General features: G+C 41.2%; 1 protein-coding gene across 1 annotated transcript in view; it reads left to right on the plus strand.

Moving 5' to 3' along the window:
• The first annotated feature begins 3,259 nt into the window (after positions 1–3,259).
• The window catches only part of ZDHHC17 (zDHHC palmitoyltransferase 17), a 53,766-nt gene continuing 42,378 nt past the window's right edge, over positions 3,260–14,647 (plus strand). The window contains exon 1 of the mRNA XM_026667699.2: positions 3,260–3,424. Within this exon, the coding sequence (XP_026523484.1) occupies positions 3,362–3,424 (63 nt within the window). The 5' untranslated portion in view covers positions 3,260–3,361. The remainder of the gene's footprint in view (positions 3,425–14,647) is intronic.

Raw genomic sequence — 14,647 nt, forward strand, 5'->3', positions numbered from 1 at the left:
TTATCTATTTTTTTCTTACAATCTGTGTGTTGTGAATCAGTAAATTGTGATTTGTAACCCTAACCCAATGAGCTCAAAGGAGTTTGATTCCTAATTAAAGGCATGTAAGATTGTTCCCAAATGTATGGAAGAAGTAAAAATAAATGAATCAGATTTTGAAGTATTTGTAAACAATTTTTTAAATAAGTAAGTAGTAAAAAAATTCAAAACATGACAAAGAAAGCTGAATTTTAGTTTACAGAAATTCCGTTTCATTACAACATTCTGTAGCTTTATTTTGCATTCATCCCATTCATATGTTTTTAGCTCTTTAAATTTCTTGTCTTTTATGTCTATAATCAACTGACTGCTTGAAAATATGATTAATACTTTTATTAATCCTATTAATAAAGAGAAGAGAGAACCAGTGGTGGGCTGCTGGATGGTCAGCGAGGTTCGGGCGAACTCTTGCTGTGATCTCTAGCTGGGCCCACCCACTCAACCTTGTGCTATGCTTTCCCTAAATAACTAACTTTTCCTCTGCTCAGGCTGCCCAGGTGAGTTCCACGCCACCCTGCTGTACTCACCGGAGCTGCCTGAGTCAATCAGCGGTCTGTTTGAAGTTGTATTGCAGCCCCAAAGCAGCGCATGCGCGCCCACGACCAGTGAACCACTTGTCAAGAAAGGGCAGCCCACCTCTGGAGAGAACAATACCAATTCCATGATGTATATAGATACCATTATATAGCTATTTTTAATAACTGTATTATGAGGATAGTTTATCTGAACCCCACCAGGGACTGGTTGCTGAGATGCTGCCCAACTGTCTCTCACACAGCTATGCACTGAGGGATTTCCCCCCACCCCCAGCCTGGTTTCAAACTTATCTTTCTTTTGCCCCTCAAATATTCCCATTCCTATTTTAGGAACTATCTTGCTGCAGACAGCCATACAGAGCCTGGTTCTCCGTTAAAAGTACTGCTCTCCTTTTATTAATAAATAAAATTGATTTCCCACATCCTGTTTGGTTAGAAAGAATAACAAGATAGGGAAAGCACACAAGTTCAGACTCCTAAATTCTTTCCAATCCTTAATAATAGCATTACCATTGGTCATATAACAAAGAAGGAAGCAAGAGGGAGCATACAACAGAACAATAACATTCTGTGCTGCTGTTCAGGTGCCTCTCTCACACTGATGCAGGGGATTTTTTTTCTTTTTTGCTGCAGACAGCCATACAGAGCCTGGTTCTCCGTTAAAAGTACTGCTCTCCTTTTATTAATAAATAAAATTGATTTCCCACATCCTGTTTGGTTAGAAAGAATAACAAGATAGGGAAAGCACACAAGTTCAGACTCCTAAATTCTTTCCAATCCTTAATAATAGCATTACCATTGGTCATATAACAAAGAAGGAAGCAAGAGGGAGCATACAACAGAACAATAACATTCTGTGCTGCTGTTCAGGTGCCTCTCTCACACTGATGCAGGGGATTTTTTTTCTTTTTTGTAGCACCTAGATAAATGGACTGAATTCTAAGCCTTTTACATTTCTAATAATTAATTGGAGTGAAAACACAATATGTCATTTTTCCCCAAACCACTTGACATTTGGACAATTAGACAATCTGAGATAGTATAAGGACTCCTGCCTTGGGAATGGGGTTAGAGTAGAAGGCCTCCAAGGTCCCTTCCAACCCTATGATTCTATCAATATTATCTCCCTTTCCCATCACAGAACCAGGGAGATGGAATTTAGAATGGATTAGAGCAGGGCTGTCTAACTCCTGGCCCATGTGTCATATGTGTCACATGCTGACCACGCCCATGCTCAGTTTAGTGAAGGGGGAAAAAGCCCCTATGTCACGTGACGCCACCGTGATGACGTGAGTTTGACACCCCTGTATTAGAGGCATTTCAAGCTATTTCCCAACAGACTCTCCTATAGGGAGATTTTGTTCTAAAATACTCTTCTCTGTTGTTCCCCATCTGGCTCACTTTTTAACTTAATCTTTCTTTTGTTGGCTTCACACACTACAGAACACCAAATATGATCCCCTTCTGTATCAGAAATCATGAAGAAACAATCAGGATATACTAAGTTCTCTTTACATAATTTGTATGCAATTTTATATTGGGTTGGAAAAAGTAAAATAAACTGCAACTATAGGATTATTTCTAACTTCTAAAACCAGGAACTTAACCTTCCTTCCTTCCTTCCTTCCTTCCTCAGCATATGTAGAGTCAGTTAATATAACAGTATACCTATAATCTGTCAATACTTTCCTTCCATAGTTCTAGACATATTTATAATTCTGTCTCTAACATCTTTTCCAAGTCTAGGACTTTCTGAGCTGCCTTCAGGCTTCTCAATTCTCCCATCCCTTTTGACTATAAACTGGGAGGAGACATCCTCCATGACCCTGCTTTGATTAGCAGTGCCATTATTGAATCATCAAAGTTTAATATCGGCATTGGGGTAATACTGATTTATTACATATTATTGACCAGATTTTAAGAAATCTTTTGAAAATTTGTCATATATAATGGCTGATGAAAATTGAAAATTAACAAACTTGGAGCAGTGCTTTCCCTAGCCCTACAAAGATGTAAATCCAGCTCGTCACCCCACCAGTGATGCACAGAGAGCAAAACAATGTAAAACAGAATTGAAATGTGGAGTCCTAATTCTACATGCAAGAGGCTTTTGCGCCACACATTAAGCTTGCTTGCTTGTTTCTAACAAGTTGTGTGCATCCAGAAACATAGTTTGGCTTCGTTTATAATGCAAATTCTATGAATTTTGGCTTTCACAATTCGTACTGGGTTATGTGAACACAGCCAGAATATGAGTTTGGGTCGCTTTTGCATCTGAAGCATCCTAACGCACTTTTCGGCAATGCCCTTTCCCCATTCGGGATTGTACTCATCTCGAATCCGCCAGTATCTTGTTCCCGTCCTGCACACTGAGAAGAGTTGGGAAAAACGGCCTGATCTGATAAGATAGGGAAAGATAACCCGAATTTGGCCCGGATGATGATCTGCCTCTTTCCTTCTCCCCGAACTTCCTAGCACTCGATCATTGGGATCAAGATAAAAGCATTTATGTGCACAAATACATCGATCTCCGCAAAAGTGGCCTGGGAATTTTGTGACGGCTGCAGGGGGCTCCGATTTCAGTCGCTCATCCAATCTACGGCTCGCCTTCCTCCCCCCCCCCCACCACTTCCAGCCGGGCTGGCGCTGCCCACCCCAACCCCTCCCCTCCTCTCGCGCACAGAGAGAGAGAGCGAGAGAGAGAAAGAGAGAGTGTGTGTGAGAGAGAGAGAGGTCGTGAGGGAGCGCGTTACCCGGCATGCAGCAGGCAGTGCGTTCGCACCAAGATGGCGGCGCCTCTAAATGAGTACGAAAAAGAAGCAGGCTGCGTTCCTATTTTGCACTCGGAGGTGAGGCCCTGTGGGTTTTCGGCTGTTTTGCAGCCTCAGTTGAAATCCTTTTGATCCGGTCGAGCGAAGGACGGGGGAGGAGCAGACACTGGTAGCTGCCGCCGCCTTTCTTGACACTCCCTTCTCGGGCGCGGGCGGAGGATGGCCCTGAGGCACAGGAGGAATTGTCAGGGAGAGAGAGAGAGAAGCGGGCGGGATCCTTGCTGGGTTATGAGATGTAGGGAAATGGGTGTAGAAACCGTTGTCCCATGTAGACAGGTTGAGGAGAGAGATTTTGTTTCCAGTTGTTTCTCTTTTTATTCCACGTAAAGTGAAAGGAAGTTGGTTGAGGTGGCTATTCTAAGCTGGAGTTCCCCCGGAGTTACCTTTTTCTTTGGTGTCCGAAAGAGTTAAAAGCACCTCTATTTTCCCAAAGGTGGATATGGGACACTATTGATAGGGTTGTACCGTATCTGTTGTGTTTTTGGAGGTGTTCAGATTCTGAAACACTCTCATCTTAACAAGTAGTACTACAGATATATGCTCTGCATATGTTTGTTTAGTTTATTGCCTAGAAAAACAACTTTTCTGATCGTTCTAGCATGGAGTTACACAATTTACCACATCCTGGGGGTTTTACAAGTTTAATTTCTGTGTCTGAAAAATGCAAAAGTTCTTCTTTAAAAAACATTCTGTTTTCATAGGATTATTGATCTACTTTCTTCTATTGTTACACATACAGATGAGGCCTAGTGGTGTTATTTCTTGATCTATGTTACTTATGAGTATGGTTTAAAGTATATAGCAATAAATATTATTTGACGGATCTTTATCTAGAAATTAGACAAACTTACTTGTTTCTCCAAAACCAGTTACTGGGAAACAGTGACCCTTTTATCCCATATATTTTTTGTTTGAAAGATGATTTTACAATGAACACCTAATGCATGATATTTTACATTACTTGTATTTGGTACACCAGTTGCCTGCAGATATGCTTAAAATAATAAAAAACATCAGCAAATTATTTTTATTTTTCCTCCAGAAGATCATGTCATATTTAGTTAAAACATCTGCTCTTCATTGCATCATAGAAGTTAGCCCTCTTCCTTCCAATATTGAAATCTATGGCTTGTGCTAACAAAACACTGTAATAGTTTTAGCATGAGTATTTAGAAGAATCTTCACTATTACGTTAATCTGAAACGTGATTTTAGCTCTGAGATTCTTTAGGATTCCCGCAGTTGCTATTACAATATGGTAAATTCAAACTCACAGAGGAGCAATTAAGTACAAATATCCCAGCAAATATGGTAAATGTTTGGAAGACTTTTGTTGTTCTTTTTAACTTTTCCCCTTACTATGAAGAAGAACATGCTTCTGCCATTAAAATGGCAGTCTGTCAATGTGCCATATATCAAGAAAGACGGTAATTTAAATTTGGAAATCTTATTTTGCAACTTGCAATTCTCTATCTTGAGTAAGTCTTATGGAATTCAGTCACTTACTTCTGAGAATGCTTATACAAAATTGTATTGTCTGTCAGTGAAAATAGTGCAGTCCAATGGATAGTAGACACACTTTAATCATACTGTAATGAAACTGTACACAATAATTCCAGAATCATAATATGTTTAGAAAACTATAAGTTATATTTTATATTGTTAGAATATAGCAATTCTGTTCACTAATACACAGGAATAGTGGAATAGAAGAGATTGTCTTGAATACTTAGTTCAAGTATTGTGAAAATGTAAATATTTGGAATATGTTAGGAATATTATTTTTTCCACAAATCAGAAATTTTTATAACTGTGTGCTAGTGTCACGCAGATCCAGAAGGAGACAACTGACTTTAACATTGGAACATATTGTCCAGCACACATCTCTACATCACAGTTTCATAGTATCCTGCATTCTGTAAGCTTTAGTGACATCACGTGTAATTGCTTGTTACAATGAACCTTCAGGAGTCAATTTCCATATGCTAGAGACAGCTACACTTGTGAGTCTTAATTTACAAAGGGAAGAAAAATATTGTAATTCAATGGGCAGAAGGATTATAAATAGGCCACAACAAATGTTTGTATGACAATTTATGCTTGATTTGGAGTTCATGAATGCTGTGCTAGATAACATAAGTGGATAAATTACCACTTATGAACAATATTTTTAAACATTTTTATTAATTGCTTGGAAGTAGATAATTATCTCAATAAGTATTAATGATAGATGCTACATATCACAAATATATATATATACACAGACACTCCCACACATGCAGTGAGTACCAAATAAATTTTCCCCCTAAGGGATAATGTAGTGAGTCACAGGGCAGCCAACACTGAGAAATTCTAGCTTGTGAGTTGAGTACCGAACAAATGATGAGTACCAGGACAAAAATACTGCAACAAAATGTGTTGACTACCAAATTTGATGAGTTTCAAAGCAGTTGTTCCAACCTGTCCATACCAACCATACCACTGTATAGTGGTCTGTTTTCATTTTTATATAATTTATATAATGAATATTGATGCTTTTAATATTTAAAATAAGTGAATTCTGCAATATGAATTGTATGGACAGGTTGATTCTCCAGGCCAAATACAGTGTTTGGATTAAAGACTGTGGTTGTATAGCTTCACTTTATTGCTGTATAAAAATTGTATAATCATAATGGCAAATAAGAAAGATTAATAAGTGAGTTAAAAGTTATACTGAATAAGTTAGTTATTATTTTGATTGGCTTTCAGTGTCTAAAAACATAAAATGTGTTAATGTTCTGTGCTTTCAAAAATGTTTGCAGCTAGGCTTTAATAAATAATTTCAACAGCTGTTTATCCCAGTTTCTGCAGTTGTTTTTTTACAGTTGTTTCTCTTTAAAGGAAATAATGATCTCAAGTACAGGATAGTTCGATTTACAAATTATACATTTACTCCACTTACATTGAGCCATTTTACTGGATAGATATTCCTTGACCTCAATTGAGCCTGGAATTTGTGTTGTAAGTCATTGTGGCTGTTAAGCAAAATGCCCCCAGGACTGCTTCATTCATGACCACAGTCCCATTTCACTCATTGCAGTCCTTCAGTTACCGCAGGAGGGCGAAACCCTGAGAGGCCCAGCATCCATGGTATATGGAAACATACTGCAGGTCAGTAGGCCTCAGCTGGTTAGGCCTACCAGTGCATGACACAGTACTCCATGCAGGTTCATTTATTTTTTCTTACCATCTGCAGAAGCATACCTTGCCGAACTAGGTACCTATAGTGTGGAAAGTTAGCTAACAAAATGTTTCTGAAGGTAGAAAGATATTCCAAATAACACCGTAAAACTGGCACTTGCTTCATGATGTTTTTGAGGCTCTTTCTACCTCTGGGCAGAAGGGAATTGCAGCCTGGGCTGGAGAAAAGAAGCTCAGATCTTTGTGATCCCAGCTTTTCTCCAGCTCAGCACTGAAGTTTCCCTCTCATCTGTGTGTAGAATGGCTGCACATAGCTGGATTTGGAAACAAAATCAACCTCAAAGGCAGCCATACCGCTCTCTAAGATGATGGCTGAAAAAATTCTTGGTGAAACCCAAATTGGATTTTAATGTGGGGCACTTGCAGTACTGATTCCGAATGCCCCATGCTGCAATCGTCCCATGCTAAAATCTCTCTTGGCTTTCTCCATGGACTTTTCAGCCAGCATTTTTGAGAGCAACTGGGCTGCTTAATGGAGAAATTTCATCCTGTATTGGGTAAAATGAATCTGAAAGCAGCCCTTCTCAAAGAGGCTGGCTTAAAAAGGTCCTTTTCAAAATGTTCCAATGGACCTTTTTCAGTCAGCCCCCAGGAACCAGGCAACAGTAACTTGTGACCTTCTCTGCCAGTTTCTTCATTGACTTTCTGGAGAAACATAATCATGAGGCACTTGGCAACCTGTTATAAATGTGAACACGTTTCCTAGAGTCCAGATTTCAGTCAAGTGACTATAGGGGAGGAGTGGAAGGTTGCAGCTGCCATAATGTTGGGCACCAGTTGTACAATCCTTCGTTCAGCGTTGTAATTATTTTGAGGAGTCACTGAATGAATAAGTCTACCTATAACGGCTTTTGGAGAGGCTTATTCCAAAACTGTTTTTTGGGAGAAATATTAGTAACATATTCATTTTGTCATTCTTCCTTCTCTGCTTTTAGATGCCTGGAAATTTATATCTAAGAAAATGTTAAACATCTACCGTCAGCTAGGATTCCTAATAATTAAGCTTCCTTTGCCTTCAGCACTTGCTGAAGTAGAAGACCATAATTATATATTTTTTATTCATGGGGAAATTATTTAGATTTTTGGCAATATCTTTCCAATCTTGGGTTGATCCCAAAAAGCTAAGGAGTATAAAACCTAGTTTATAATTTGGATCAAAGCCAAGAACTGTAGGCCACTTTGCACAGTTAAAAAAAAACTTTCAGAAGTCAAGGACAGTTTGCTTTTTTATTGTTACCAAAAAACCCTACATGGAGATGAACTTGAAGTCATCAGGAATAGAACTTGATTCAGTGGAGATTACCTGACAGAAATTAAAATAATTTTAATTGGCATCTAATCTTAAACAGTGCAAAAGGAATGGTTTTCACAATTCATATTTTCTTTGACAAACAAGAGCCAGAGTTTTCTGATTGAGATATGAATGTTTCATGGAATACGAGAAAGTAACTAGGCAGCTAGGTTGGAGATTTAATTGGTAATTTAGATTGGTTCATTGTGGGATTTTTTTATTTTTTGTCTTGTAAAAAAGCCTAAATTGAACAATGTCTGAAGGCTTCACTGTATTGCATTTGAACATAGTTTTAGCTTTAAAAAGCTTGATGTCGGCAGGTACAGGTGGTTAGTTCTTGGGTTACCACAGCAATTGGGACTGGAATTTCAATTGCTAAATGATACAATCATAAAGTGTGATGTCATGTGGCTACATCAGTTAGTAATGGCAGTCCCTTTCCCAAGTGAGGATCTCAAGTCATTAAGTGAGGAGATCACATAACCATGACTTGCAGATTTCCATAAGCAAAGTCTCTGGGGTTGCCAAAAGGGAATCACAAGTCCTGGTCAGCTCTTTGGCAGGTGGGCAGAGATATGTTGCAGCACCATGAGAGTGTACCCAGGCAGGAGAGGGGGTGTTGTAAAGCTGTGCAAGCGCAATTCAGTGATGGAGGAGTGCTGCACAAGTATGGTCAGACATATGCTATGGGTACAGATGGGGAGATGCTATGGGCAGGCGGGCACGATGGTCTACAATATTGCTGGGATCTTGTGGTTTGTAATGGCTCCTTGGGAAAAAAAGCAGCAGGAGCAATTTAGATGGGTGACTTGTGACTTTCTCTGCTGGCTTCCGCATTGATTTTGTTTGGTAGAAGCTGGCAGAGAAGTTTGCAAATGGTGATATCCTGACTGCAAGGTGCTGCAACTGTCATAAGAGTGAGCCAGTTGACAAATCCCTGAATTATGATCAGTGACTGTGTGGGTGTTGCGATGGTCAGAACTTTGGGGACTAGTCATAAGTATCACATGTTCAGCGTCATCAGTACTTCAAATGTTGCTGAAAGAATGGTCATTAACTGAGGACTCTACATGTATTTGCCACATTTAGTATAATCTATTTTTTATTATATCCAATGCTCTATTGATGTTCGTGATAACTAGATTTTCCTGAGAAAACTATAACTTTGGTCTTAGAGCAGTTGATTGTAAATCTGCCTTCTTACAGAATTCCATTCAGGCCTGCAGACTTTTTCTGAGGTCCACCTATGTAGGTGAAATAATTGCTGCATCATCAGCATAAGCAATATTGCCAAATACCTGTCACAAAGTTCGGGAGGATAGAATTCCTTTTTGGTTAGGGCAACTATCATTGAATTCAAATAGATATTAAACCCAGGGGAGCTAGAATTTTTTGCACCTTGATAGATTGGAATGTCTGCAAGTAGGTGACCAGCTCTTTCATATCTAACTTGTATGACTGTATTTTCATAAAGAGGAGGAAACCTTCCACCTGTGGCCCAAGTAGGGGTGCTATGCTGTGTCATCAGTGGAGTTTAGCAAAAACAGATAGTCCTCAACTTATGAGAAGTCACTTAGCAGCTCTTCAAAATTTCAGCAGACAGCCCCCCCAAGCCACTTATGACCTGGTCCCAAAATTGTCATTTACCACTACAGCTGACTATAGGGATGCTCCACCTATCTGCCCCCCATCCTCCCCTCCCCATCTCCATGGGTTTATTTCCCATCCCACCAAGCCCCACACTCCTCACTCACTTACAAAGATTTCTAGAGCTCGGATTACAGAAACATTGAATTGTGGATGCTTGGAAAATGGTGGCTATTGGAAAATAGTCATTTTATTGAAAATTATAATTAAAAAGATAAAAAATAAGAATATAGTAAAGAAAAAGAAAATAAATATGTAAGCATATAAAGATATGATTTCCTCTTCATCAGAATCTTGTAACTTACTACCTTCCCTTAAAATGTAACAAATGAACTCTTTTTTCCCATATCTCTTTTCTTATCTATAAACATATTTTATATCTTAAAGCCTTGTCATTCAATCCTAATCAGCAAAAGATCAGCAGAGATTACTTATCTATTTAAACCTTGATCAAATAAACCAACTTTATTTTCTTCCTTTTACATTTAGGAATCTTGATCCTAGTCCCTTCTAATGCCATAGAACTTAATTTCTTTTCTTTCTTTTTTTGTCGCTTCTTACAAAATTCTTCAACAAGTCTCCTTTGTAAATCCAATATGAAATTTTCCAGGTTACCTTTTTGGTTTGTTATTTGTATGTCAGTTTAGCATCTTTTTTTTTGTATCATTCTGTAGCCTGTCATTTAAAATTTTATTTTCAGGCAGTCCCAATCTTTTTTAATAAAAGTTGCTGATCTTCCATAACGTATGTATTTTAAACATAATCTATAGAGGGAAACACTCTTAAAATTAACTTCTGGATTAATTGTTCAAAAATATCCTTCAATATGTCCAGTGTTAAAATATTTTGCTACATCTGTACTATGAAGTCAAATTTAAGTGGTGTTCTCCTTTATTTGTAACCTTCAATTCCTTCTGGTTGCCTTCTGGCATCCAGTGTTCACAGTCTCATCCTGCCATTGTTTTTAAAGAGAATTCAAAACAAAAGCATTTTACTATGTAAAGAATTCTTATAATCAATTCCAAAATCTTATTTCAGATCCATTTGGAATCTTAGTCTGCTTGCAACTTTCCAAAATCAAAGTTCTGATAATCCTTTGGCTTTTTATTCCAAACAATTATTTAAGTCTTTAAAATTTGTTTAAAACTTTTATTGCTAAATATTGAAGAAACACACCAGTTGTTTTCAGACTTGTCAATCCAAAGATTCCTAATAGCTGAAAAGCAGTTCATAAGCAATTTCCGCAAATGATTAAAAAAGAAAATATATGAACCTAGTGTCCTTTTGAAAGTGCCAGCCTTGGTTTGAGCAAAAAGATGAGTATTCCCTTGTCTGCCATAACTCTAAATCTGTCAGATACCACTGTCTTACATTTTTTTTCCATTCTCTATTAGGAATACACCTAGGATTGATGTCTTATTTGTTAAAAAAAGTAGCTATTCTCCAGCATGCCTTTGGGATAATCCACACATATGGGTTGAATCTGTCTTTCTGCCCAGAGACTGAGTCATCAACCTTTGCCATACCTCTTCCTGTCAGGGCAGGAAGCCCCCTAGCCCCTGTCATGATTCAGTCTTGGCCCTATAGAGACGTGGAAAAGGTAGGCTCCAAGAATTTCAGCAGAAAGCAGCAGTTTAAAGTGTAGATTCTCCCAAAGGTTTGCAAAAACTCCCACAAAGTATCCAAATCATGATAAACAGGCAGCAATTGGAACTTCTGCCTGCTCTGTTTTTTTTGCCAGACCCTGAATTGAAGGCCTAACAGCCCAGGCAGTCAAGGGGGAGCCCCCAATGACCCCCCAACCCCAGGGGAGGGGATGCTGAAGCATGTCGTTTTGATCCCAGGCTTAATCGGGTAGCTCCAGAGCAGCCGCTTTCACTTTTGCGACCTCCAGCTGATTTTTGGGGCCGGCAGTGGCCGTTTTGGCCATGCGGTGAGTTGTGCAGGCTATTCAGGAGACTGGTAGTCCACCACTGTCACAGCCCAGGGAAGGCTTCCAGACCTTAATTCCCTTTGGAGCAGTAGGATTGGAGGATCGAGAGAGCTCTCCTCCCAGCAATCTGGGCAATTGCAGCATGGAGCCCACGAGTGCTAAACGATCCAAGCAGAGTCCCAGGAAGGCCAGATCTGTAAGTAAAGAGGCTGCTAACAAGATTAAAGGCAAAGGCTCTTTATTCCAGAAAGCCCATAAGAGCAGAGGAAAGAAGGCAAAGAGCATTGGAAAAGCAGTTCTCCAGAGCTCAGAAGCAAGCTGACCAGAAGAGGTATTCCCCCTCCCCCCAGCCCAAGGCCTGTTAGTCCCTCCCCTCAGCAGCCATTAGCACAGAAGTTGCCTGCAGTTTCAGGGACTTGGTCACCAGAGGGAGATAGGGAGCAGGAATTTATCCCTCCTGCTGAGGAAATTCAAACTCAGAGATTTCCTTTTGATTTCATGCTTCCTCGTCCTGCAGAATTGCAGACCAGAGACAGGACTGGATCACCTGAGGCCTCCTTTACTCCAACTGCAGCGGGAATGCGCTCAGCAGAAAGTGTGGCTCCAGAATTATCAGAGGATCTTAAGGCCCTTATTGCTCAGGCCATTTCTCATGGGGTAGCCTCCTCCTTGAGGGGGAGGAGCCAGTCTTCCCCAAGATCTGATCCTCAGACATTGCAGCCAGTGCAATACTAAGCCTCCATGGGTTTTTCCAGGCACCAGAGGGAGGCTTTTCCAGCCCATTCCATCAGAAGCAGAGCATCTGGGAGGAAGGAGGAAATTCAGGGGGAGCAGGGGTTCTCATCAGATGAGGACCTATCACCACAGATAGATTGGGATTTTGAGATAGAAACAAACTAAATGGCCATTTCGTGGCACAGGAGGTCTTCCCTACCGTCGATCCAAATGACTGCTGGAACCTTCCTCCCATTGGTGGAGGTCTAGCCCTATTTGCAGAACAATGGGAGACCATCACATCCGATTCCTGGGTCCTGAAAACAGCGCGATTGGATTTTCTGTCCTTTCCTCCGAGGACTTTTACCCATTGCCCAATCTCCAAGAACTACGTAAGGAGAAAGCTCATGGACACGGCGGTCCAGCATTTGCTGGACATCCAGGCCATCAAGGTGGTACCAGAGGACCATTCTATTTGTAGTTCCCAAGTCTTTGGGGCGTGGAGAGCGATCCTGGATCTCAAAAAGCTAAATGCTCATTTAGAATACAAGAGATTCAAGATGCAATCTCTGCAGTCCATCTTGGAGAGCAAGGGGGGGGGGGCAATCTAACGTCCATCGATCTGACGGAGGCCTACCTCCACATCCCCATCTACCCCTCCCATCAGAGGTTTCTCAGGTTCTATTATGCAGGGGGCCATTATCAATACAAGGCCCTATCATTCGGACTGTCATCGGTCCCCAGGACTTCACAAAAGTGCTGGCAGCACTGGTCATGCACCTCAGAACAATTCTGGTGCATGTCCAGTGCTATCTGGATGACATCCTAATCCAGTCCAGCTTCAGCCAACAAGCCAAATCAGACCTGACTTACACAATCCAGGTTCTATAGGACCACGGATTTTCAATCAATTTCCAGAAAAGCCAGCTAATACCTTCCACCCACCTCCTTCAACTGGACGCGGTGATAAACACAAATTTATGTGAAGTATATTTATCCCAGGAGCGTCAGGACAGCATCAAGTCCTTGATCGCACAGGTCACAGCGGAGCAAGCGGCTCCCTTGGTGGTGCTTTCCCAGCTTCTGGGAAAATTAATCTTGTGCATAGCCATAGTACTATGGGCTCGATTGCACGCCAGGCCTCTCCAATGGCCTCTCCTACCATTTCAGAGGGCAGGCATCAGCACCTCCAACGTCAGGGTCTGACTCCAGTCGGATGTCCTCAGATCCCTCAGGTGGTGGGTTTCCCCAGCAATCACCAAGGGGTCCCTATTCAAAGAACCCAATCGCATCACAGTTTCTTCAGATGCGAGTCTGTTGGGATGGGGAGGGCCTATCTACAGTCCCAGCTCGCACAGGGTCAATGGTCCACAGCAGACCTTCAACACAGCATAAACTGGTTAGAATTGAGAGCCATTCACTTAACTCTCAAACACTTCCAAAGCACAGTAACCGGCCAACACATACTGATCCTAACAGGCAACGTGGCGGCCAAAGCACACATCAATCGCCAGGGAGGGACCCACTCCAGATCCCTCATATCGGAAACACAGCAACTGGGAACCTGGGCAGAGGCTCACCTACTGTCAATCAAGGCAGAACACATATCGGGGATAGCAAATGTCCAGGCAGATTATCTAAGCAGGACTAGGGTGGACAACTCTGAGTGTCGTCTCCATCCAGATCTGTTCCAGGACATAGCTCAGAGATTCGGGAAGCCAGTACTCAACCTCTTTGCCACTCCAATGAACACCCAACTTCCCCGATTCTACTCCAGATTCCTGTCGCCAGGCACAGAAGGGGTAAATGCCCTTCACAGCCACTGGCCCAAGGGTCTCCTTTATGCCTTCCCTCGTCTTCCCCTCATACCGGGGGTGATAAGGAAAGTACTTCTAGAACAGGCAGAAATCATTCTCATCGCTCCCCACTGGCTCAGACTGCTGTGGGGAGCTTGTCAATTTTTCACCCTCAGAGCAGGATATCTCTTGGCCAGGGGGTCTTGGAACACCTGGAGCCTCAGTGGCTCCAATTGACCGCCTGGCACTTGAGAGAAGGATCCTGAGGAGGGATAACTTTTCCAGAAATGTCATCAAAACAATACAAGCCTCCAGGAGGCCTTCTACAAACAGAATATATGATGCTACCTGGAAAGTGTTCCATCAATGATGCACCAAGAAGGGCACAGACACAACTGCGACCCCAGTGCCACAGATCCTGGACTTTCTACAAATAGGACTCAAAAAAGGGTTCTCTCCTACTACGCTACGCAGGCAGATAGCAGCCCTATCCACCGTATTGCATTATGGGAAGAGGAATTCCTTAGCTCATCATCCGCTTCTTCCTCAAAGGAGCTATCAATCTTAATCCTCCAACAGTCCACATATATCCTTCTTCGAACCTGTCTACAGTATTAC

Source organism: Notechis scutatus, chromosome 6 (assembly GCF_049901735.1).
Source record: "Notechis scutatus isolate UNSWTSFEM ecotype Mainland chromosome 6, rNotScu1.2, whole genome shotgun sequence".
NCBI lineage: Eukaryota > Metazoa > Chordata > Lepidosauria > Squamata > Elapidae > Notechis > Notechis scutatus.